The sequence below is a fragment of the Orbicella faveolata genome, unplaced genomic scaffold (genome assembly GCF_042242905.1).
Source record: "Orbicella faveolata isolate gen_17 unplaced genomic scaffold, um_ofav_v1 contig_12, whole genome shotgun sequence".
Classification (NCBI taxonomy): Eukaryota; Metazoa; Cnidaria; class Anthozoa; order Scleractinia; family Merulinidae; genus Orbicella; species Orbicella faveolata.
In genome coordinates, this window is record NW_028301539.1 from 5,421,697 (window position 1) to 5,448,007 (window position 26,311).

Below are 26,311 nucleotides of genomic sequence, written 5' to 3' on the forward strand. Positions count from 1 at the left end.
TGTTTCCTAGATCTTTTATCCAAATATCAGTAATGCAGGTATTGTTTAATGATCGCTTTGATTCTGTTTTTAGGTCGCTGCTTGCTTGGTATCGATCAGTGATTCAGTCACTCAGAGTCACTCGATCAGGGCATTTTCCAAGCGAAATGATCACGAACATAAAAAATAAAGATCCGAAGACACTCGCGAAATCTGCGGTATAGAGGTTTTGCACGGCAGCCATGTTGCATGGCAGGAGCAATAAATTCTTTTTCCTATGGGGAAAAATGTTCTTCCTAATGCAAAACATTTTCATTGGTCTTGCCATGCAACATGGCTGCCATGCATAACCTCCATTAGAAACCTTTTCTTGCCGGGGGTGAGTATCGTCTTCCTTCCCCACCCTCTCCTACACATGACTTCCTTTTTCTTTGTCCTCACCCACTCCCACGGGCACTACTGCTCGGCGGAACTGGGTACTAGTTCCAAAAAAAAATGGCGGCCATTTGAGGATGTCACATCGTCTTCCAAAATTGTCCTTCTTATTCCCTGAAGTCGAAGACTTTTTGAGAAATTCCCTGTTTCCTAGAGAGGTAATTTATACGCTTTCATATTGCTTCAGTGATAAGAATATTTGTGCGAAAATCACCATCCAGATCACAGAGGTGACATCTCTTAGTATCAACCTGAAGTGCAGAGAAACTGAGCACTTATTTTCATCCACCTGAATAAGGAAGGGTATAGACTCTAAATGAGACATAAGGTTGCAGAGAAAGGTACACTTCCCTAAATACCTTTCATTAGCAAGGAACCTTCATGTTCCAAAAAGCAATTGGCGGGTATTCCCGTGTGGAAGGGTCGGGGATAGTTTCGATTAAAAGATAGTTTGGACCTGAACCCTAACAGACCCTAAGTAAGTCCAAAATGTGTGATTTACACCCCTAAGTGAAACAACAAGCACAACCTTTTCACATAGGAATCTCTGGATGGCAACCTCTGATACACAAATAGCGAATGGTAAGCCTGTACCTCTCCAGAGAACTAAATCTTCTGTATGCTTTTAAAATAAATTGTGCTGAAGTTTTATTCAAACCACCTTGTGGGAGGGGAGGGGGGGGGGGGGGCAGGGGGCAGGGGGCAACTCCAATATAAAAAGGATGGGGGTGCTGGTCATACATTTTAGGGGTTAAAACTGCAGTTTTGGTACCTCTTAACAGTGGTGAGCCGAAAAAAATAGGACAGGAGGTGATATGTTGTTTTAGAATTGGTACCTCTCAGGGGTGGAAAAATTCAAGCCACACCAACAAAAACGGACCCTGGTACCTCTTGGGGGCTCTTTTCAAAATTTCTGATGAGCACCCCCTGTCCTTTTTACATGGGAGCCCCCCTCCTGGGCCAGACAATTTATGTGTTGCAGACAAAACAAAGAATGTTATAAGAAACACATGGAACTGATTTATTTTGTTAAGACAGGAACATTATTTGAATGACAACTTTGAGGGATTTCATAAACTTCTGGATACACTCAGCACTCCACCACTGTTTACTGTTGTGCGAGTTAACACTTTGAAGACAACTGTACATGAAGCTCGGCAGCAGTTGCAGAAGATTCTGGAGGAGGTGTGTTGCAGGAAAACATCTGAAGAATATTATTGTGTCATGTAGAAATCCCGGTGGTGTACTCTACAAAATGTTCTATTGGGAGGTTTTACCTCGAGTTCCAACCCTTTACCTTTTGTATACCATTTTGAGAGAAAAGATACTCCTTTTGTATACCTCTATTAGAAAGAAGGGTCCATTTCACCTGATTTCATAACTGGCCCGTACTTTGGATAAATTGCCAAAAAGGGAAATCTTGTCTTTTTCATGCGGAGTTTTACCCATTATGTCTGTGTGGGCTGTAACCAACCATGAAAAGCGCTGGCCTTTCTCTCACTTCTGACATCACCTTTGACCGAAATTGGCTTCCCATATACTCAAGTTCTGCTGGAGGAAAAGATCTTTCCATTCATACCCAGATTGCAGTGATTGGGTCAATTGAGCCTGAAATATGCACGAAAATGCTTAGGAATTGGAGTAAAAAACTTGGAGCAAAATTTCCCTCAACTACACTTGGCTACTCTGTGGAAAGAATTTTCCGTCTTGATGCTTTCTCAGAAATTCTTGAACTGGTAGTAAGCCTAGAAGAAGGTCAACCACTGCAGTGAAAAGTTAAGAAAAGGAGAAAAAGGAAAGGCAAAAAAAAAAAAAATGAAAGAAACTAAAAAGCCTAGAGACATAGGTCACTTGCTTGAAATTTTGATTCCTTTGCATACCCAAACAAAAATGTCCTAAAAAGCGATGCTGTTGGAAAGAAAGGCATGCTGTTATGTTGCAAATGTCTTTTTTGAGTAGATTGGAGCTACCGTGATTTGGCTCATATTGAGGCTAAAAATGACCAAAATGTCTAAAAAATGCTTTTCTGCCAATAAGCTCCAGGTGTCAATGGGTTAAGAAATGAAATGGCACAGCTGTATGCATAAGGTGCATCTGTTTGAATATTTTTAATTAAAGGCCTTTTTAAATACCTAAATGACAGATTTCCTTTCCCTTTTATATACCTGAGGCCTGAGAAAAGTACCCCTTTAAAATTTGGGCAGAGCCTCTTTGTATAGGCCACTTTAGGTGAACTTAGCAGAACTTGATTCAATGATTCTCTCTGTACAAGCAAGCTTTCAAATTAAGAGAGTTAAGTTTGAAAAGTAAGTAAAGGGTAATATTTAAATTATATGTATCTGCTCATTATGGTTTGTAATTAGGGAGGCAAGGAAGGAGAACAATGTCATTACAAAGTGACAGAGCATCACATGGTCAAGGACATTCTGTTGATCCATGGTTCTGGTCCAAAAGATGATCTTGTGCCAGCTTCAAAGGAGATCATTGTTGACTCGCACTGTGGTGCCGCTATACTCCGAGGTGCAGATATCTATGCTCCTGGTGTCATGGCAGCCCACCCTGGTAAGGTCAGATTCCATCTTGTGTTTTCTGGGGTAGACATGATGGCTTGAGTGTTGCACTCCAAATTGTCCCTCTCTACTCACCCCCCCCCCCCCCCCTATCTAAGCCTACCAATTCAACTGACAAAATGTAAGCAGTACAGGGGAAAAGGGGAGGGGGAGGGACTGCTATGAACTAGCTTTGTACTCGCGGGCAGGGGCGGTTATAAATCAGGGAAAATGTTTGTAGTTGCAAAAAAAGTTAATTTAAGTTTTACTGAAGTTAGTAATTAGTGTATGATGTAGCAAACAATGTAATCCTGCCTTCAATAGGGTTTGTGTGAGTACATAATTTTGTATTTTATGTTCCTAACCAGAAAAATTTTGTGTGATTCTGAGGAAAACAACTGCTTGAGGATTCTTGAAAAGCCCTTGGAAAAAAAAATTGTCTGAAGTTTGCCATGTAAGCAACACTCCAAGTTGTTTTATGCAGTTGTTGTCCACATGGCTTGTGATGGTTTGCTTGCCTTTATATCTGTCTGAGCTAGACTCATCAAGCATCAAGCCTGTGCAGAGATGTATACAAGAATATTCAAAGCATCTTTATTAATATCAGGTATTGAAAGAGGAGATTTAGTGTCAGCGTTTGCTGATCTGGAGGGCAAATGCCGTAAGGGTCTAACCAAACCCTATGATGGCCAAAAGGTGTTTGTTGGAAATGGAACTGCTGTGCTTGCCAGGAAGGAGATTTTCTGCTCTCAGCAAAATGTAAGGTAAGGGAAAATCTGCATGGTGCCATGGCTGTACACAGTTTATCCTAGTTTCTGTACCACTGAGTGACTAGAGGTATCTCTGCACCCCCTTGGGATGGTACATTAGTGCATCACAGGGTACCCCTACAGTGTAGCTTGAGATTTGCCAGTACCCATTTATACACATGGATGGAGAGAAAGAGTCTTGCCCAAGCACACAACACAATGATGCTGGTCAGGGCTTGAATCCTGTACTGCTTGATCAGGGTTCCAGGATGGTAACCTCGAGCATTCACATATTCCAGTGCAAAAAATTAACAGGTAAAGCTTTCGCTCTATAATGTTACCCGCAAAATACATTATATGGTCCTCTTCTTAGGAGCTATGCAAGGCTAGGAAAACTTTCCATTTTCTGTTTGTTTTTGTAGTGGTGTGGCAGTCTGTATGACGTCCCCTCTGTTTAGCTGCCCGTCACTGAGTGGAGTTCTTCCTCATTTACTGTTCCTTCAGAACTTGCCGTCTGTTGTAGTTGGACACGTGTTGGATCCTCATCCCAGTGAAATTATCTTAGACATGTGTGCTTCCCCAGGTGACATACTGCTTCAATTACATGTACCAACAATTTAAGAAAACTGTACAACAACAACAACAACTTTATTATAATGACTCGCATATTTACAATTTTTACAGAAATAGATATACACATTAAGTTAAAAATGCTTGATAATAGCAACAACGCAAACCCGCAGGTAGCCTGGGCTAATCTAGGCGGGCCACATCTATATTTATATTAAAAAATAAGATTGTTATGCAACTACTTATAGAAAGATGATGACGTACATCACGACAACATTTAGCTCACAAACATTTTCTATTTTTTTCTTGCATCAAAGACAACCTCAATTTTCTAAGAGCAAAAACACCCATAATAATGATAGCTTGTTTAAGGTAACAACTAGAGGTCATTTTAATTAAGTGTATTATCGTTTGTCTCATGACATCACGAGCCAGAACTAACCGGAAGCTGAAAAATTCGCCAGGTCCGGTTGCTATGGGGTGATGTCATTTATCTGTTAGGTTGCTGTCATCGCGAGACTTTTGCGGTTCTATTGTGGTTAGCGATAATATCTTTCAGTGAGAGTAATTGTGTACAAAAGCAACCTGGTTATTTTCAGATATGATCTGGCCACATAATTGATATTTTATAATAAATTTTCATAACGCGGGAATATTGCACGGTCAGATATGAAAAAAAAGACTTCGACTTCGAATGAACCCGTCATCGGTCGTTGAAAACAGATGCAAAACGAGATGTGCCTCTGAGTTAGAAGATATGGTGTCTCTCTGACGCATTTGTGCGAAATTGAGCCAGTTTCCAATCGAATTTGCCTTGAGGAGTTAAAGAAGGCGCGTGGGTTTTCTTTTCACGGGAAGAGAAACAAAGGAGCTGCCCTGACTATACATTTGGATTGGTTTTCGCTTAAACCATAAAACAGCTGCTGAAAACCAAACGAAACCGCCAGCCACGATTGATTTATACATGAATTCATTCACCCAAGAACGACGGAGAGAACCAGAAAGTGTTTTCAGCTTGCGCTGCCCGTGACCAACCTCTCAGAGCATCGAATCAAGACAACAGCTTCAAAACTCAACAAGTCAAACGCACCAAGTTAAGTCTTCCGATTAATATTTTATTTATATCATAACTTACACCCATTGTCATGCTTTTAGATTGTATGGGGACTAGATAGCTACTAAAATGTTAAATGACTATTTTCATCCGTGGGTTAGACCCTGGACTGAAGTCCATGGTACACCAGTTTTCTGAAAGACGAATTCAGATATATAGTAAAATCACCATGTAGCCACATATTATAAATCCGCTCTGGTTTTCCCACGCAAACGTCTTCGCAGTATTTCTACGTTACTGAGTGCTACAGGATATTTTACAAAAACCACATATTTTTCAGTAATACGTGACACTATAGGAAACAAAAACAACAACAAAATCGTCATTTTTCCCTCGCTCGTTCATATCATACGAACATGTTACATATCCTTTTCTGGTTCATCCAAGCTGAAGTCCATGCAATACAGTTGCTGAGTACTTCGGGATATGTAAAAAAATCGTCATAGTTATTTTTCCGTCGTGCGTGACATTATAGGAACATTTTACATATCCTTTTCTGGTTCACCCAGGCTGAAGTCCATGCAATGCAGTTGCTGAGCGCTTCGGGATATGTAACAAAATATATCGTCAGTTATTTTTCCGTCGTGCATGACATTATAGGAACATGTTACATATCCTTTCTGGTTCATCCAGGCTGAAGTCCATGCAATACAGTTGCTGAGCGCTTCGGGATATGTAACAAAATCGTGATATTGATTTTTCTGTCGTACGTGACATTATAGGAACATGTTACATATCCTTTTCTGGTTCACCCAGGCTGAAGTCCATGCAATACAGTTGCTGAGCTCTTCGGGATATGTAACAAAATCGTGATATTGATTTTTCTGTCGTACGTGACATTATAGGAACATGTTACATATCCTTTTCTGGTTCACCCAGGCTGAAGTCCACGCAATACAGTTGCTGAGCTCTTTGGGATATGTAACAAAATCGTCATAGTTATTTTTCCGTCGTGCATGACATTATAGGAACATGTTACATATCCTTTCTGGTTCATCCAGGCTGAAGTCCATGTAATACAGTTGCTGAGTGCTTCGGGATATGTAACAAAATCGCCGTAGTTATTTTCCCGTTGTGCGTGACATCATAGGAACATGTTACATATCCTCTCTGGTTCATCCAGGCTGAAGTCCATGCAATACCGTTGCTGAGTGCTTCGGGATATGTAAAAAAATCGTTATAGTTATTTTTTCCGTCGTGCGTGACATTATAGGAACATGTTACATATCCTTTCTGGTTCATCCAGGCTGAAGTCCATGCAGTACAGTTGCTGAGCGCTTCGGGATATGTAACAAAATCGCCATAGTTATTTTTCCGTCGTGCGTGACATTAGAGGAACATGTTACATATCCTTTCTGGTTCATCCAGGCTGAAGTCCATGCAATACAGTTGCTGAGTGCTTCGGGATATGTAACAAAATCACCACAGTTATTTTTCCGTTGTGCGTGACATTATAGGAACATGTTACATATCCTTTCTGGTTCATCCAGACTGAAGTCCATGCAATACCGTTGCTGAGTGCTTCGGGATATGCAACAAAATCGTCATAGTTATTTTTTCCGTCGTGCGTGACATTAGAGGAACATGTTACATATCCTTTCTGGTTCATTCAGGCTGAAGTCCACGCAATACAGTTGCTGAGCGCTTCGGAATATGTAACCAAATCGTCATAGTGATTTTACCGTCATGCGTGACATTATAGGAACACGTTACATATCCTTTTCCGGTTCATCCAGGCTGAAGTCCATGCAATACAGTTGCTGAGTGCTTCGGGATATGTAACAAAATCGTGATAGTGATTTTTCCGTCGTGCTGTTTCCAGAATCGCTCGACATTTCTCGTAAAGAATTACATCATGCACTCGAGATTTCTATCGCTCTTGAGAGCTTTGACATAATTTTTGAGATAATTTCCTGACTGCCCACAACATTAACTGATTTTCAAAGTGTCGGTGCACATGATCTTCAAATTTGAATACTAGAAAATTCAGATTATTTTTGGAATCGCTAAGCAACAAACATGTATACAGAGAATACCCTAAACAGGTTTCAATTAGGCTTTCCGCGGAAAATCTGAGAACATTTCTGACTCTCGGGCATTTCTGGGCTGCTGGGCATAGTCACTTCGCTTACTGAATAACAGTGATAACTGAGATTAGCGAAAACATTTCATCTATACGTGCTCCGTAGCTTTACAAGAGTAAGAAATGTATCAAAAAGTCTAAGTTTTAAATTGGCGTTTGCGCCCCAACCTAGAAAACACATTGTTTCAACGTTATTTTTTCTTTTAATCCAAATGCTTCACGTCAGTCGTGCGATTTCCCGAATCGCCGAGTATTAAAATGTTTTGTATCTTTCTGACACGATGGAATTGTCTTACAGTAAATATAATTTCACACTTTAGGATTATGACACATTCGTGCAAAACTTGACGCGTTTTGTGGAACATAAACGATCACCGACAGGGATATGATTACACTGGAATGTTGTAAGCCACGGGATCCCAGGTCTGTTCTTTGGTTGCTAAGAACGTCTGGCTCGTTATGGTAGTCACTTGAGATGTAGATCACGACGTTTCGACTGCTTACTGCTAGTCTTCTTCAGGCAATAAGGTTGACTGATTGCACGGTATCATTTATATCACAAAGGTCGGCTGTGATTGGTGCATTTCGATCCTCCTATCGTTCCATTGTTCCAGCGAGTAGCTGTTCCCTCAGTGGTCCGCTGTTGTACCGTTCTCCTGTTGTTGTGTTTCTTGATCGTGGGTATCCATGCTTCAGGAATTTCAATTCCACTATCCCTGTTGATGTTATTAGGGTGAAGTCTTATGTGAATAGCTTCCTTGACCCTATGTGTGTACCAGTGAGGATCTCGATCAATAAACTTGACCTCGTTCCAGATAGGATAGTGGCTGGTCTCGTGGGTGTGTTCAGAAACGGCGGAGGTCTGGGTATGGGCGAGTCATATATCCCTGTCGTGTTCTTTGATCCTCTCCTGCATAGATCTCCCTGTTTCCCCGATGTAGACTTTGCCATACTCACAGGGAATCCTGTAGACAACACCATCTTGTTTAGCCGGGTTGACGGTGTCCTTTGGTTGCACTAAGTGTGACCGAAGTGTCGTGTCGGACTTAAAGACGGTGCGAATGCCTTGTTGTTCTAGGCAGCGGCGGAGAGACTCCGAAACTCCTTGGACATAAGGTAAAACGGCGGTGGATTTAAACTCCGCAACAGGCTTTCTTCTTGGGGTTGTTCGTGCCTTTGTGATCTTCTGTACAAAAGAGGAGGGATATCCATTAGAGACAAGTACAGATGACAGATGTTTCTTCTCTCCAGTGATTACTGGTGGTTTGGTCATGAGACATTTAGCCCGGTCGTACAGACACTTCACAATACCGCGCTTTCCTGACTGAGGGTGGTGTGAATCATACACTAGGTACTGATTGGTATGTGTTGGTTTCCTGTAGACACTGGTGGTAAGGCGGCCATCAGGGTCTCTGTAAACTGACGTGTCGAGAAAGGCGATCTTGCTGTTGTTCTTGATCTCCATGGTGAAACGGATTGATGGTTGTTGACTGTAGAAGTCATTTTGTTGGTCAAAAATGAAAATGAGATTCAAACTGGATATTTTATAAATTAAAGCTTTCCTAGACTAACATTAACTAAGGTGCACTGCACCATCTAGGAAGACATTTATAGAATTATTAGGACACTTCTTTGAACAAGACTATCTTATTTTGTAGGTGGCAAAACTACTCACCTAGCATCACTCATGGGGGACAAGGTGAGCTGAAGAAGAGGATGTCCTCCTGGTTGAAATATATCTTAGTTTATGTTACTTTAATCAATCAAAACCTTAAATAATTATCTTGCCACTAATTAGTTATCTATCCAATTATCCATACCTTCTTGAATTGATGCTAAAGGAAGCTCTGTAATTGAAGGGAGACAACTTTCTAAGGTGGACACTAAAGGTGAACACTTGTCTAAGGGAGAAGCTTTACACTTAAGACCACATGCTACCCTTCTTTAAGGAAGAAACCCTTCACTCTACTAAAGTGGACACCTGTATAAATTATTCAGACTACACTGAAAGGTGAACACTTCAAAGGCAGATGAATGGCTGAGATTGTCACCTTTGTCACCAATTAAGGAGGTTGTGAGACAGAGCAGGCCACAGTCTGTTTGCAGGAAGGGTATTGACTTTTCAGAGTCTAGCAGGTTTAGCAATACCCTTTATTGTTATTTTCGTAGGGCGCAGTAGTGGCTTTTGACAAGAGTGAGCCCAAAGTGGCAAAGCTGAAGGCAAACTGTGAGAAACTTGGCATTCAGTGTGTAAAAAGCTTCATGTATGATGGAATCAAAGCCCTGGATGCTGAAAAACATTATAACAGAGGAAATAGTGAGTACATGTTACGTGTACACCAAGAACTGATTTTTTTTTTAACTGCTGCTTAACTTCTGTGTAATCTCTGTAAATTTTGTTATTTCTTTCTCCAGTCTTTAAACCTCTACACTCGGTCTGGTTTTCTTTTTATCTTATTGTTTCTTGGGAATCAAGAAACAAAGAAAAAATTGCAAAAACGTTGCAAATTTGCAATTAACATGTTCATTGACTTTTTGTGTGGGCAGAAAGAATGTCTGTTTGCTCCCTAATTTTTTCTTGCTGTGTTTCCGTTATAAGAAATAAATATGATTGGCTAGTAATATTCATCATGGATATTGCAAAAAAAAAAAACCATTCTTAAAATTCGGCCTGTTGCCTTTTTTTTTTTTTCAGTTTCCCTTCCTCCTTCTCCACCCTACCCCTGTGGAACATTTGATCGCATCCTCCTTGATGCTCCCTGCAGTGCTTTGGGTCAGCGGCCTCAGTTTGTTGTCAGAATGAATTTGAAAGAGTTACAGTCTTACCCGAGGCTTCAAAAGAAACTCTTCACTACTGTAAGTGACAAAAACTGTAGTTGTGATCTATCATAATGCAGCATAGCCTTCATTAGGTACTGTGTGATCAGCTAAAATAGTCAGTTATGTTCCCACTGCAGTGTACTTGAGGAAAAAGAGGTCTTAGCCCAGTTTTTGGGGGGATATTGCCTTTTATTAAGTCTATAGAAATGTGCAGTGACACAGGGGTGCAGCCAGGATTTTTCAAAGGGGGGTCACACTGTGTCACATTGAGGGTACTCGTCAGATTGTCATGTCGTTTTCACCACCTGTTGTAGGTTGTTTCCTTAAAAAAGGCTTACAAAGGGGGGTTCATGGGCACCCCAATACCCCCCTCGTTACACCCCTGTGACAAAGGGTAAGGAGTTTGAGTTGTTTTGGTCTTAAACAGGGTTACTGTTTGTTTTGTGCTTTGGCTCAGAACTGCATTTGTTCTTTAGAAGAGCTTTATTTACTCTTCGTAAAATGGTGGGAATTTGAAACACTTCTCAAATGTTTGCACAAGCACTAATGTTTGAGGTGTAAAATAGGATGTTGATTTTTGGGTCAGGTCTCAGATCTGATATAGTTTGGTCTGAGATAGGGCAAGGGTTTTCAAGAAAAGCACCACACACCCCTGGCATAAGCGTTTGGGTGTAACCCCCCTCCAAGATCTTGGCAGCTTTACAGCAACCAGTCACAAAGAAATTCTAAAAAAAGTCAGATTTTTCAAGTCTATATCTTTCCCCCATAGTTCTCATATTAAGTGATTTCCATGGTCCATGATAACAATTTCTTTCTGTTGCAGGCTGTAGGCTTATTGAAGGATGGAGGTGTGCTTGTCTACTCTACCTGTACAATACCTCCACAGGAAAATGAGGAACAAGTGGCCTGGGCTCTGAAGTCGTTTCCTTGTTTAAAGCTAGCTAGACAGGTGAGTGAAAATTTGATAGAATTATTTGCCCTTTTGTAAACGACAACAAAGTCTGATTAGGAACGGACCATTATTTTTTTATATAGGGTGGGGGATGGGGGGTTGGGCAATTTCAAAGAAAAAATTCCTGCACAGCAAAATCTGCTGAAAGAAAAAAATTGTGCAAAGTGAAAAAAAAAAAAGCAAGTACTTTCTACTAACTAGGTCCAACAACAACAACATCCTTAATTTAACCTTCTTCTTACAAAATTGATTAAATCTAATTAAAAGTTATAATTAATAACAAGGGTACTGGCAACCTGAAATAACCATGGGGTTAAAAATGCCAGATTGCCAGTTTACAAGCTGAGTACGCATAATATGATTGGACACACGCCACACAACACATAGACACACACACTCACACCTTTATATATGGTATGATATGCAACAGAAAAAGACACTAAAAGAGAAGCTGAGATCACACCTATCCTGTGTTTGACTTTAAAAACAATATTGCGCAAGCTATTGCCCAGCTGACCAAAACAATCACACACAACTTAAAGGTGGGGAAAAAATTTCATACCCCAGAAAATTGCCCAACCCCACTCTCAATAAAATAATGGTTAGTTCCGCGCTCGAAAGATTCGTTCTACGATTCAATTAAAAAAATTCCACAGTGATAAGGTAAATAGTGTGACTCACGTGACAGCGACAACCAGTCAGAAACGCTACATGTCGGCCCTGTGCATAGCGGTGCTATCAGTGTAGAATTTTTCTGTTAATAACAATTGAGTGCGTGAAGGAAGACTTATTGTCGCTAAAGCAAACAGTCGTGTGTTTCACCTTGGAATTCCTGAAAGCGGACGCTCTTGGGATAAGGAAATTGAAAGGTGTCCAGTTATATTACTTGCGAAAATTTTCGGACGATTTTAATTTCGGAGGAAAAAAAGTGTCTGAAAATGAAACCGTCCGAAAGTTTTTTTAATACTTAAAAGTATCCGAAATTGTAAGCGTACGAAATATTTACAGTACATATAAAACTTTGAAGTAGCTCCAAAGCTCGAGTGACTTCTAGTTGAGACACTGCTTGACATACGTAACGCCTTGATAGAATTTGTGTTATTTTTTCGTCGATGTATTCGTAAAACCTCGAGGCTGTAGTAAAACTATCATTTTCACAGATGTTGTTTCAGTCGGTAATTCGTGTTTTGGAGGCGTAAATTTACTTGAGCTATGTTTCAGAAAAGTGTCCAAAATTGTTGTCCGGAATTTTCCGAAATGAGATAAAACGTGTCCCAAAATAAAACGTCCGAAATTTTTTGCAAGTGATATAGGAGAGGCTTCTGCTTATAGGAGACCTCACTCGGAGGTCTTGTGTTTTTCCTTGTGGTAGAAAACAACGTGCAGGACGCATGAGTTCTAGCATTGTTACACTGACTCTGATTTTAGTCCAAGAGGGCGGAGAGAAAATACAGACTTGGGCGTATGCACAATGCTAAGATTGAGACTGAATCAAGTTACGGTCCGCTCAAATTAGGCAGAATATCAGTGTCAGGAAAAGCTTAGAGTAAGAAGGGGTGAAGGCCTTAACGGCTACTACACTGTTGAGATTTTTAGTTAATCAAGTCTTCCGTCCTTCCATTCAAATTTGGCAAGGCGAAGAGCCTAAGCTGACTGCCAATGTCAATTCAAGCTAGGAGTGAGCAGGGATCGTGGGAACCTATATTACTACGTATCAGTGCTACACTGTCTGAAATTTTCTCACCAGTTTAGTCTCCGTCCACTCTACGCCGAAGGAATTTGAAAACGCAACAATCACCGGACATTTTGGATTTGTGTTTGAGGAAAACTCGGGTAGGAAAATCATATGATTATCTTATCGTCATCGTTTTCGAAAAGTTCCGTTTGCAAAATGTTTTGCGTCCACACCAAAACGCAAAGCCGGCGTTTTTAAATTCCTCCGGTTTGAAGAGCGTTTTCGAAAAGTTCCGTTTTCGTGACGGATTAATGTGGACGGTAGGCCTCACCGTACAAATAAAGCTGCGTTTTCAAATTTCTCCGGCGTAGTGTGCTTGGACTGATTTTAACGCGTTTGTCTTTTTTTTCTCCACAGACTCCCCATTTAGGAGGACCCGGGCTTCCTAACTGTGGTTTGTCAGAAGATGAATGTCAGTTGGTGCAGCGATTTGATCCAACCAGTCTTTATAATGCTCAGACAGATCAAACCGACACATACAATTTAGACACTATCGGTTTCTTTATTGCCAAGTTTGTTAAAAAGTGCCTTTAAAAGAGCAAATAGAAAACATTTCAAAATTACGTACACATTTTGTCTGGAAAGACAAAAGCTACCCGTTTCGTGTACCTTTTATTGAAAAAAGTACTCCTCTCGCATATCTATTTAAGACCAATGCATCGTTCTTCTAAAACTTTGGAATGTTGATGAACACTACAACGAGAGAACATCAAGCATTACCAGAAGAGATGTTAACCAAACAACGAGTGTTGTTTGTTCGGTTCATGTTGTGGAGGGAGTCAAGATACTCCGATTTTCTTACCCTTTCATATACCTCAATTTGTGAACTCCTTGCCTTTCCATAAACCTGAAGCCTAAAAAAGGTCCGCTTTTCGGGCGGAGACTCTCCATAGAGGTCTTCATAGGAAGTACTCTCCACCCCCTGAGGGGCTTAAGTTCGGGAATTTCGTCAACTAGAAAAGCAAACTTAGGGTTTCTGGGTGTGTACAGGTGAACTAATTCTATGAAACAACTTACACTGGGTCATGATATGAACAAGCACAAAGAGTGGAGAATGAAGATGAAACTGCAAACATGCTTGAAATGGAAGGCGTTTTATGTTTGTACATAAATGACTTGTCATTTTGATTACCGCACGTGTTAAGATCACGTGATCAATCCGTTTAGAATGGGACCTTCACAGTGTTGTACAGATCTGTGACTGACTTTGCTCCCCAATCCGCATGCGGAGAGCCTGTTAGCAGTCTCCTGAAATGTCGTTCCATTTTATCACATACTATATATGGGAGGTGATTTTGATTTTGTTTAATAATTCAGGTGCGGCCAAAATAATCGTAATCATCCTATTTTAAAAAACTGACGGATAACATTGTCTGGTAATACCCCACCCTGGGGCAGGAATGTTGCTGGGGGATGAAGGGCCTCGACATTTGTACGAAAAACCAGAAAAAATCGTGTTATTTTCGCTTGGAAAACCCAATACGCCATTTTCGGTTTACCTTAAGACTCTTTCTGAAAGCGAGTCTTGGTGCCCATCCTTTCATATGGAAATGAGATTTCACTCACATGCAACTTAAACTCATTTTCATATGAATGGTTGAGCACCTGGCCTCGCTTTGATAGAGAGGCTTAGGTCAACTCGGAAATGGGCTATTGCTCCCGTTAAAGGTAACTGATGGAATAACAACTGAGTTTAAATGAACGAACAGAGAAACCAACGAAATAAAACTTTAAAAGAGGAAATTTATTTAGTCTAGTTATCACAGCAAATTTCATTCTCGTCCCCAACGGCCGCGCTTGGGCGGGTCTAACACCGGAAGTGCGCGATTCACGGGCCTCCCGTCAAATCTGATTGGATGGGAATACGAAACGAATACTCCGCGCATGCTCAGAAAATCGGGTTCGGCCAGAGGTCGCGTGCTGACCAAACGGAACGCGGCCTCTGGGGACGAGAATGAGCAAACGTCTACTGTAATAGAGCGCCTAACAAAGACGGTGATAGGTTCGATTCCTGTTGGGAGAACTCGGAATTTATTTTTCCATGTCGCATTTATTATATTGACTGGTCGTTTGGCAGATCGGTTTAACATTCGCCTTAATTTTTCAGAGCTCATTTTGATCCCAGCTTGGGAGGAAATTATATTTGAAAAATGACAAATTCTGAGGGTTGTATCACTGAATGATCTCATACCGAGCAGAATATAAGAAAAGAAATCTTCTAAGGATAATTTAATTTATCAGTAACTGCATTGTATGCAAAAGGAAGATGGAATGCTCATAAACACAAATTCTCATAGAGTGCAGGACTTCTTTTTTTTCGCAGTTTATGATTCGCTGGCAGAAAAAACGTGCAAACAAAGAGCGCTTTTCCATTCGACCAAAACTGCCGGTTTTAATTTCTAGAAATTTCCTGGGGCGAATGGAACAGGATTTTCCAATAAGCTTCGCTTTTGTGATGTATATATGAAATAATTCATATTTGAACTGCGGTCATAGATGAAAGTGAAGAATGATCATCGCAGTAAATTTTCCAATTTAAGCAATTGGAAAGAAGAAGCCTGAAAAAATCAGGGCTTCAACGGGATTCGAACCCGTGACCTTCGCGTTACCGGTGCGATGCTCTACCAACTAAGCTATGAAGCCACACATTGGGAGCGAAATACTCCATAATAAGAAGAATAATATTCTTCACTTTCAAGCTGCGCTTTTGTTCGCTTGGAATTTTTCAATGCCTTCGAGATTTAAATCACAAATATAGAAGCAAACAAAACACTGATACGTTGACACGGTGACATTTTATAGACCACAACAGCAGGGACCTTTTAGAAACCACAACGTCAGCGAAAAAGTCACAGAACGTAAGGGTTTAATGAGTGGTACAATGGCTCTGCGCGCGTTATAAATCTCTGTAAATTTCTTAGCCAACCTATGCAAAACATACCAGTACACCACGGGGGCATTATTTTTATTGGAATTAAACGATTTGGATTGTACTGGCAGGATTCTAAAGGAGCCTAAAGTAGCCTGTGAAAAGGCTCCCGGTGAGCCCGTCCCGCCCCGATCGCTTCACGTTCCAAATTCTTCAGTTCCGCGCTCGCCGAATTTTTTTTCCGTCCTAGCCAGGAGCCTGTTCGCAGGCTAAGCCTAAAGTAAAATGATAATCCATTTTCGAATAGGCGTCGCCGTCATCGCGGCGCAAAAGAATCATCGCGGGCAAAAGAACTAGCGCTGAATAGAAAATTGCGAATTTACACAATTTCCGAAAAAGAGGACAACCTCTTGAGGTATAGCCAAATTTTCGAAAAAAAATTTCCTGGAAATTTCCGTTACATTTGATTTTCATTCTGGAATTTCCGGAATTTTCGGTTGAATGGTTCGCTTTTCTCCGAATTCGACAATTTCAGGATTTTCTGGAACCTTTCCCTGTAAATTTCCATACCACTTGTCCCGGTTTCGAAAATTTCGGAATTTTGGGTTGAATGGAAAGCGCCCCAGATCTATATTGCAGCTCGTTGTCCTTTCCGTATTCGACTCCGCTCTTGACTAAGCTGGCGAAATCGAACGGCACCTCACTTGCGACTGAAATCTCCCCATGCGCGCGCGCAAAAGCTCACCGGGGGAGGACTCTCATAATTAAAGGACGGGGGTGCTCATCGTTCCTTTAAGGGGTTAAAAAAACGGTCTTAAAGGTCCACAGCGGGAGCGTTTACGGTACCTTTGAGGGTATTGAACCGAAAAAAATTTGGCAGTGAAATAACTTTCAAGCCACGCCCACAAACAGGACCTTGGTACCTCTTAGGGGTTCATTGGAACATTTCCGACGAGCACCCTGTCTTTTGAACCCGTCCTCTCTTTCCTTTGCCTCCCTTGTTTGGAGAGAGAGAGCCTGAGATCGAGGTTGGCGCGCTATGCCTTGTTTCTCTAGCCCCTATTATAGCCGACGAGATTGGAAAATCAGCTTAGTTTGAGATTGTCAGTTTAATTACACTTGCTTGTGAATACGTCTTTCAAGACAATGCCGAAGGCAATTCGAAGAAAAATCTGCTTTTCCATTTTTGTCCGGGCTTTTTAATCTCTTCAGACTCTTATTCATCACTGAAACAAGGCCAAGACTAAAGAAATTGTGACGTCATCGATAATTTCACTCGCGCTCTTATGTGGAACTTTCACGTTTGGCAAAGACGAATTTGAGGTCAACTCGAAAAAGCCATTATGAGAAGAAATTGAGACTTCAAAACACCAATACGAGAACGGTGACTGCAAAGAGGATTACAATTGAAATAAAACACAACTAATCTTTAATTCACTTAAAATGAACGCGAACTTCCATTTTAGGCGCGAATATGAGCAAGTTTTGAATTTGTTTCAATCACTGTTCTTCAAAAACTTAAATCAAACCAGGACGGTGCTTTTTCATCATAACTAAATTTCTTAGGAGAATGAATGACCAGATGCATATCTACGATTCACGTGCAGCATTTCAGGATATTCTGAGAAAACCAATATGACGTCATACTGGTGTCACTGGTAATAAGTGTTATGCCGACAATGTAAAAGGAAGTACAAGATATATTACTGATTAATACTGATTAGTATAGGGAGTGACAAGGGTTCTCACGCTTTGGGAGTTATAGATTCACATTATAAAATTGGCTCAGGCTCACACAAATAGCAACGTTCTGGTGATTTACCCTCGTGTTTGCATTAATAAAAGATAACCGTCAAAATAAACTAATGAAAGCTGGCGTTGTTCAAGAATATTATAGTTTCCAAGCAATATTATTTTCAAGTCCCCAGTTGTATTCCATGAAAAGCGTTCAAAAACTGCTAAAAAACAGTGTAAATTAAAATGTCCAGTGCCAACAAAGTAGAGATTTGCTGTCAGGGATAGGTGTAACGAAAATTCTATCGACTTCCAACATTGCCATCATGATGCTTTATTTGTCTTGGCAAAAAGTAAGTAATACTATTAAATAAGTTTTCTTTCGATTGATTTATTATGGCGGGTTTGAATTTGGCGAACTTTTGACCGGATGCTAGAATTATCGAAAATAAAACTCATGCGAAAATAAAAGACATTGATCATGGACCGAACAAAGCAGAGATATTGAAATCATTACTACTGATTTCATGTTAAGACAAGGAAGACTTTATTTAACGGAATACGAAATCACGTTCGAATTTTATCAGCGTGAAATATATCAAGATGCCAAAGTCTTTTCAGAAGTTTATCATGCCAATTAGCTCTGTTATAAACTTCTGGCCATGTTAAACACTTTTGTTTAGAAGTTAGTGGGCAGAGGTTGCCTACACTTGTGTTTTTTCACTGTTGTCATTATGAAAATAAAGCACGTACATGGCATCGAATGTGAAACGATAGACACGAGTTTCCTGTTTAAAAATTTGAATGACTGAGTACTACTAACGTGATCGCCATTTCTGCTATTAGTAATTTCGAAATGAGGCGGTTTCTTAATTAGCATTTTAAGAACTTTGAAAAGATCAACAATATTCTCTATTGTCCAACTTTGAAAGGAATTTACTACGCAACCGATAGAAAGATCGAAAAAGCCTGACACATTTTGTAGGCCCATCATCTCCTGAGTGATATAGTTCAGTCAGATTGGATGTCCGCGGTAACACAAGGGTTTGTAATTCAGTTTGGCAAGTGCGGTCAGTTTTGCGTTTAAAGGCCTGCGCTTGTTCACCAAAACAAAAAACGTTATTTTCGAATCTACAGTTCATTAGCTTTTCAATGATATATAGTTTACCGAGGTTTTCTTTAAAGCAGCGCGAAAAGAAAGTATTTTCCGGAAGGCAACCCTGAAGGTGTACAGTAACCTTAACACGAGGGGTAAGAATATCAATAAATACCTTGAGTGTTAGTCTATTTGCTTATTGGAGCTGGAAAGCTGTAATGTGAAAAGTTATGACTGTGTGCGGTCAGAAATCTGTACACAATAAGAATTTGAACCGCAGTCTAATGTAGTTGAAATCAGCGGTAATGAATGCAAGGTGACTTTAATTTGCAACTAATGCCCATGTCTTTTGTCTTCGTGTGCTAGGTTTTTTGTAATGCGGAGCAGGGGGCGGGGAAACGAAACCAGAAATTTTGAAATCTAGAGGCTTGGAATTGCTATTTTCAGAATTCACCAAGAGATATTTCTGACGATTTTTGAAAATTGTCCGAATATGGATTATACCAACCCCTGTTTACAACCATTTTCCGTCATATTCCGAGGATTTCCACGAGCAATTCGAAAATGCTTCGACTATGTACTAACAATAGTCAGTTTATTCATCACTGAAACAAATCCAAGAGTAAAGAAATCGTGACGTCATCAATAATTTCACTCGTCTCTTGTGTGAAACTTTCACGTTTGGCAACGACGAATTTGAGATAACTCGAAAAAGCCATTATGGAAAGAAACTGAGTCTTCGAAACACCAATACGAGAATTGTGACCGCGAAGAGGATTACAATCAAACTAAAACACAATTAATATTAAATTTACTTAAAATGAACCTGAACTTACATTTTAGGCGCAAATATGAAGCGAGCTTTGAATTTGTTTCAATTACTGTTTTCCAAAAACTTAAATCAAACCAGAAACGGTGCTTTTTGATCATAACTAAATTTCCTGGGAGAATAAATGACCATATTTATGATTCACGGACAGTATTTCAGGACATTCTGAGAAAACCAATATACGTCATACTGGTGTCACTGGTAACAAGTGTTATGCCGACAATGTACAAGGAAGTACAAGATATATTGAGATATGACACTGATTAGTATAGCGAGTGACAAAGGTTCTCACGGCTTGGGAGTTAGATTCACATTATAAATTTGGCTCAGGTTCACACAAATGCTGTAGTTCTCGTAGATTCACCCTCATGTTTGCATTAATAAAAGGTAACAAAATCAGCTAATGATAGCTGGCGTTATTCAAGAGTGTTTTAGTTTCCAAGCAATATTATTTTGGCTCCAAAATAGGAAGCACTCAAATTAAATCAATCCACGAAAAGCGTTCAAAAGCTGCAAAAAACAGTGTAAAGTTTCCAGTGCCAACAAAGTTGAGCTCTGCTGTCACTGACAGGTGAAAAGAAAATTCTATCGGCTTCCAACATTACCACCATGATGCTTTATTTGTCTTGGCGAAAAATAAGTTATATTATTAAAATTTTTTCTTTCGATAGATTTAGTAAGGGCGGGTTTGAATTTGGCGAGAGTTTGACCGGATTCGCGAATTATCGAAAATAAAACTCATTCCAAAATAAAAGACATTGGGCATGGGCCATAAAAAGCAAAGCTTGAATTCATTATTATTGATTTCATTTTAGGACAAAGAACTCTGACTTTAACGGAATACGAAATCAGATTCGAATTTTAACAGCATAAAATATATAAAGAGATCTAGACGAAAGCCTTGCTAGTAGTTTATCATGCCAATTAGCTCTGTTATTAACTTCTGGCCATGTAAAACACTTCTGTTCAGAAGGAAGTAGGCAAAGATTGCTTACATTTGAGTTTTTCACTGTTTTTTTTTTATGAAAGTAAAGCACATTGCATCGAATGTGAAACAATAGACACGCTTTCCCTGCTTAAAAATTTGAATGATTGAATCCTACTCACTCTTTTCCAGTGCCTCCCAATCTAATTGCAATATTTCAAACATTTTTCAATACTTTTTCAATATTTTGGGAAAACATGGCCAAGAACTCGACCTAACATATTTATATGTGTTCTGGATCATGCAGATGAAGCACCATGAGCAAATATCAAAATAAAACGCCAAAGGCCTCTAAAATATCTGAGAGATATGAAACCTTGTATGTTGCCATGATCCGTGACAAAACGTTTACGCTTCCTGCTAAATTTCAAGCTAAGAGGATGAAACGCTTCGAAATTTAGCAGCAGTTATTGCATCCAGCCGTCAGAAAGAAAGCATCCCAGATGATTTCTTTGTTATAAAACAAGTAGGGAACAGTTTGTGATCCGTTAGCCGCGATCGGTCAGTTCTGTCTGGAGGCTTGGGGAGAGACGTAAAGGCGTTATGCTGAAAGTGGAGTAACCCCTTCCCCGCGCACTTTTTCTGAACCAACATGACGGCGAATCTACTCGATCGCGAGCTAATACTGCTAAATCGTGAACACAGGGAAAATGCCTGCACTACAGCCTAATAGAAGGTGAGCGAAAGAAGAGGGTTGGGGAGGGGTGGGGTAGGCAGGGCGGGCGTATTCCTCACTTTCTTTTCTTTTTCGTTTTCTTCCTCGTCGTATTGCGTACTGTTTTCTTATTAACCGAATACCTGGACCAGGCTACAGATTAGCTGTTCTTTAAACTGATCTCTCTTATGCCAAAAATACCGAGGGTGTCTTTTTGACATGAACACAAGTGTTTGTAATTTAACAAAACCAAACTAGACTGTGTCTAACAAGTCTACCAAAACTAACAAAGAGTTAGTTACCTCGCATGGTGGGGTGGGTGGGGCGGAATTAACTCCCTTGTTAAAGGAAAGAGAATGTTCGTTGTACAAATTGGATGGAACCCTAAAGGAGGGCAATCTGGACGTGACTTCTTAATTGACCTCTTATAAAGAAACCATTTTTAAACCAAACAAAAAACAAACAAACAAACAAACAAACAAGCAAAGAAATTATTTTAATTACAAAAGGAAATATCGCCAAAGGCTTTTTTTCTACGAAGTTTTAACTATGCCCGATCGAAACACTCTGACGGTAAGTTTCTTGTGTTTGTTCTTGTGCAAACCTAAAAGATACTTCAACCCGCCGGTAGATAATAATCTTGTTGTTATGAACGCCTCAAGTGTTAACAAAATCCACTATTTACAACACTAAATGAGACAGTGACCTTTAGTCCTCCTGGCTTATTCTTCCCTCCCCGATCGAGCTACCAGCCATTAATTTTAACTTAGCAAGAAAGTACCATTCAAGGCTTATGTCTATGAAGTTTTAACTAGGCGCGATCGATACACTCTAACAGTTTCTTTTGTCTCTTCTTGGGTAAAGGTAAATATATTTCAAACGGTATATAAAAATATTGCTGCCCTGAACGCGACAAGTGTTAAAAAAATCTGCTATTTACAACACTAAATGAGACAGTGAGCTTTACTCCTTCTGGCTTAGTCGTCTAACGGATTGAGTTACCGCCGATTAATTCGAAGAAATTCACGTGACCAAAGCTTTCTTATGCTCATTGGGGACTATTCTTGAAAATCACTTTAAAACATGCAGCTGCTTCAAAAACCGTTTCTTTGCTGCTGGCGAAAAATGAACAACTATACCTCGAACAAACATTGCACATAAAAGAAAATCAATGTATCTGCAAAAGTTTGTTGGGTCGTTGCATGACTTCTGTGTGTATAGAGTCGTCCATTGATCAGGTCATTTCTTCCCTACAAAACCAAAATTGAAGGAAATTATTAAAAAATATCTAAGCTTGTGCAACAAAATTTCCAATTTTCTATCTGCGAGCGATATGATCAACACTCAAAACATTGTCCTGGTCTAAAAATTAAATCCAAATAAATGGAAACCAAAATCTATCGCTATTATTTATGTTGTGTTTTAAAGATACGGGTCAGTGAGACCGTTCTGATCGCAGTAAATTTAACTTGCGCATGTGACAAACTAAGCAAAATCATCAAACCATTTTGCTTCGCTTTTGAATACTTACCTTTATTTTCCAAAGGCAAATGTCACGTTATCTCCAATCAGCATAAACGGTGCCCACTCGGAAACCTTGGTAAAGCCATTGTCTCTCATCCATTTTATGGCCTCGTGAAGAGATTCACTGGCACTTTTCCCACGAACAAGGCTCTCGTAGAAAGAACTCATCAACTGCTGTGTTGCCCTGTCTTCTAGAGCCCACAGCGCCACCAACACTGAGCGAGCACCGGATCCTAAGAACGCGCGAGCGATTCCAACAACTCCCTCAGCTTTAATTTGTCCACGGCCACTGTGACAACAGCTTAGTACCACTAGTTTAGCACGCACTTGAACTTGGGAAATGTCAGAGATTTTCAACAGATAGTCGTCTTCTTGAGGAATCCTAGCAGTAGAGCCTGGAGGGGCAAGAGCAATTTCTCCTCTCTCAGCATTACCATGCGCAGCAATATGTATCAGACTCACAGACTTTATCCTCTCAAGTACCGCCTGCTTTGTTGCATGCTGTCCTAACAAAGGCCGAACACCCAGCAGTCGTCCAATCATCTCTGCTTCCTTTCTTGCACCAGGCAATGGCACGAACTTTTCATTGAGACGTCTCCTGTAAATCACCTCACCAACATCAGGATCCCCTACAACCAGAGCACCAGTCTGACTGTGATAGTCTGCAGGACTGTCCTGAATGAGCTTGAGAGTCGTCAAAGAAGGAACCACGCGGATTCTGAAAGTCTCTGTTAAATACTTGCCATTACCATCCAGTAAAGCTGGGAATGGAACACGGTACAAGCCGCGATCAGGAACAATGATGATTTCAGGCTCGTCAAGTAAATTGGACACAGGATTGATGAGCATTTCGTAGAACAAAGTTAGACTTGGTTTAGGATCATTCGTGCCCTTGCCTTGTCGCAAAGTTGCGAAGTTCTCTTCCTGTGAAGAATCAAGTTTCGATTCAATATCATGGAAAGATCTATCCTCGCAGAGCTCCTCTGGTAAAATACCAAAGGTTCGAAAGCTTTTAGCCATGATGGCAAAAAATTCATCCAAATTTCTAGCGACCTCTCCTAGTCTGGTGTGAAGAGTCTTTTTATCCACTTTGAATTTTCGGAGAGAAACGGCACCGCTTTTCTTCAGAATCCACAACAACACTCTATTTCCAAAATAAGAAATGTATAGACAGGCACAGTTACCTTCTTTCTTCATGAAATTTTCAATGCCAGTCCATGATTGCTGGTCAGCTGATATGATTGGTTCAGCAGAGTACTGAGTTTCCATCAAGTCTGCTAGGGCTCTAGCCCGTCCTAGCTCAGCAGCATAAAGAGCTTCGCGTGGATTTCCAACGTCACAAAACAAGCTACTGAGCTGGTGGTACGGAAAAACGTTCATGTCTGCAAAGGATATCTTAAATAGATCGGTGTCTCCAACAAGTCCTCTCAGTTCTTCGAATTTTCCAGTGCTTTGATCCAGGTAGGAGAAAGCGTCCTCCAACTTTTGTTGTGATAGCTTCGTTAACGCAAGAGACAAATAGCAGTGAAATTCAGTTGTACCGTATCCAATATCTTTGCTTATTGAAAGTGCCTTCTTGAGGTATTCTTCGGCCATGACGCATTCACCAAGAGACGCATACACTGTTCCAAGGCCATAAAAACATACTCCTTCTATTTGTCTGTCACCAATTTCAGTTGCGATCGCAAGTGCTTTTTCATGGCATTCTTTCGCTTTCACCATATTATTAATGGCTTTAAACGTTTGGGCTAAAGTTGAATGACATTCTGCTTCTCCCCTTCTGTCACCAATTTTCTTTTTGATCGCAAGTGCTTTGTCATAAGATCTTATTGCATCGCCATATTTACCAAGAGAATAAGAAATAGTTCCTAAGCTGATGTAATCGTCTGCTTCGTGTTGCCTACCACAATCTTCCATTGTGATTTTGATCGCAGATGCTTTTTTATAATACTCTGCAGCCTCAGCATCTTCACCAAGTTCAGTAAAGATACGTACTAGCTGTCTGTAAGATTCCATTTCTGTCTCTATGTTACCAGTTTTCATGCTGATGGCTAGTGCTTTGTCGTAATATTCTTTTGCCTTGACATATTCACCTAGAGAGCGAAACACTGCTCCTAGGTTTCCATAGCATGTTGCTTCTCCCTTTCGGCAGCCAATTTCCATGTTGATCGCAAGTGCTTTCTCGCAATATTCTTTTGCCTGGACATATTCACCTAGAGAGCAAAACACTGTTCCTAGTCCTCCATAGCATCTTGCTTCTACCTCCCTTTCGCCAATTTCCATGCTGATCGCAAGTGCTTTCTCGTAAACTTCTTTTGCCTTGACATATTCACCCAGGGAGGAAAACACTGTTCCTAGGCTTCCATAGCATGTTGCTTCTCCCTTCCTGTCGCCAATTTCCATGCTGATCGCAAGTGCTTTCTCGTAATATTCTTTTGTCTTGACATATTCACCTAGAGAGAAAAACGATGTTCCTAGTCCTCCATAGCATGTCGCTTCTCCATCTCTGTTGCCAATTTCTATGCTGATCGCAAGTGCTTTTTCGTGATATTCTTTCGCCTTGACATATTCACCCAGGGAGGAAAACACTGTTCCTAGGTTTCCATAGCATGTTGCTTCTCCCTCCCTGTCGCCAATTTCCATGCTGATCGCAAGTGCTTTCTCGTAAAATTCTTTTGCCTTGACATATTCACCCAGGGAGGAAAATACTGTTCCTAGGTTTCCATAGCATGTTGCTTCTCCCTCCCTGTCGCCAATTTCTATGCTGATCGCAAGTGCTTTCTCGCTGTATTCTGTAGCCTTGGCATATTCACCGACAGATTGAAACACAGTTCCTAAGCCATCATAAGTGATTGCCTCTTTTCTTCTGTTACCAGTTGTTTGCATTACAGGGATTGCTCTCTCATAAAGTTCTTTCGCCTCAGCATACCTACTTTGATTCTGATATATCTGTGCCAATGTTATGCTAAGCATGCCTTCTTGGACTGTATCACTGCACTCCTGATGAATGGCGAGAAGTTTCCTGCCGCACGCTAATGTATTTCTGTGATCACTAACACGGTGGTACACCTCAAACATGGTGCCATAGATTTTTTTGTAAATCAATTGGCCTAATTGCTTTTCTATACTCAGTACCTTGTCATTTAGCAAAACCAAGCTTTCCTTGCATAACTCAATGGCTTTTAAAGCAAGACCGATGTTGAGAAGAAAATTAGCGACAGCTAAGCCAATAAAGATGGCTTGCAGAATTTCTTCTACGTAATTCATGACGCCTTCCTCGCTAATTCTTGTAACTGGAAATGAAAAGAGTAAGGCTTTACAGTTATGTAGCATTACCTGATGAGTTTGTAACATGACTGAGAAGATCGCAGCAAGTTACTTTGTAACATTCCAAATCTGCGCATAATAGAACTCATTATATTTTAATGTCTGCTGTACTGTAGATATATGATCGGTACAAGAATGGCAGTGGGTGCGAGAACTCCCATATAAAAAGGTGGAGGATGCTCGTCAGAAAAATTGAATTAAATCCTTGAAGGAGATTAATCTGGGTGTGGATCGAGCTTTATTTGATCCCTAAAAGATACCACTTAAAAGAGAATAGGCTTGATTACCAGTCACTCTTCAGGAAAG

At 40.4% G+C, this 26,311-nt stretch overlaps 2 protein-coding genes across 3 annotated transcripts; one reads left to right on the forward strand and one right to left on the reverse strand.

Annotated features, from left to right (window-relative positions):
* The first annotated feature begins 243 nt into the window (after positions 1–243).
* Positions 244–14,729, forward strand: LOC110063630 (tRNA (cytosine(72)-C(5))-methyltransferase NSUN6-like). Of its 2 annotated transcripts, none has more exons than XM_020770619.2 (10): positions 244–572; positions 1,453–1,599; positions 2,778–2,976; positions 3,571–3,727; positions 4,135–4,295; positions 9,138–9,178; positions 9,649–9,796; positions 10,175–10,335; positions 11,123–11,248; positions 13,344–14,729. In XM_020770619.2, exons 1-10 carry the CDS (start codon positions 492–494, stop codon positions 13,518–13,520), a joined length of 1,398 nt encoding a protein of 465 aa, XP_020626278.1. In that variant the 5' UTR covers positions 244–491; the 3' UTR covers positions 13,521–14,729. The 2 variants fall into 2 exon arrangements, with proteins under 2 accessions (XP_020626278.1, XP_020626279.1); XM_020770620.2 differs by having other exon boundaries at positions 449–572; positions 1,449–1,599.
* Positions 14,730–20,684: 5,955 nt separating this feature from the next.
* LOC149116256 (uncharacterized) lies at positions 20,685–26,032 on the reverse strand. Its single transcript, XM_089282208.1, has 2 exons — positions 22,686–26,032; positions 20,685–22,404 (listed from the first exon to the last, which is right to left on the reverse strand). Exon 1 carries the CDS (start codon positions 26,030–26,032, stop codon positions 22,688–22,690), a length of 3,345 nt encoding a protein of 1,114 aa, XP_089138334.1. The 3' UTR covers positions 20,685–22,404; positions 22,686–22,687.
* Between the last annotated feature and the right edge of the window lie 279 nt (positions 26,033–26,311).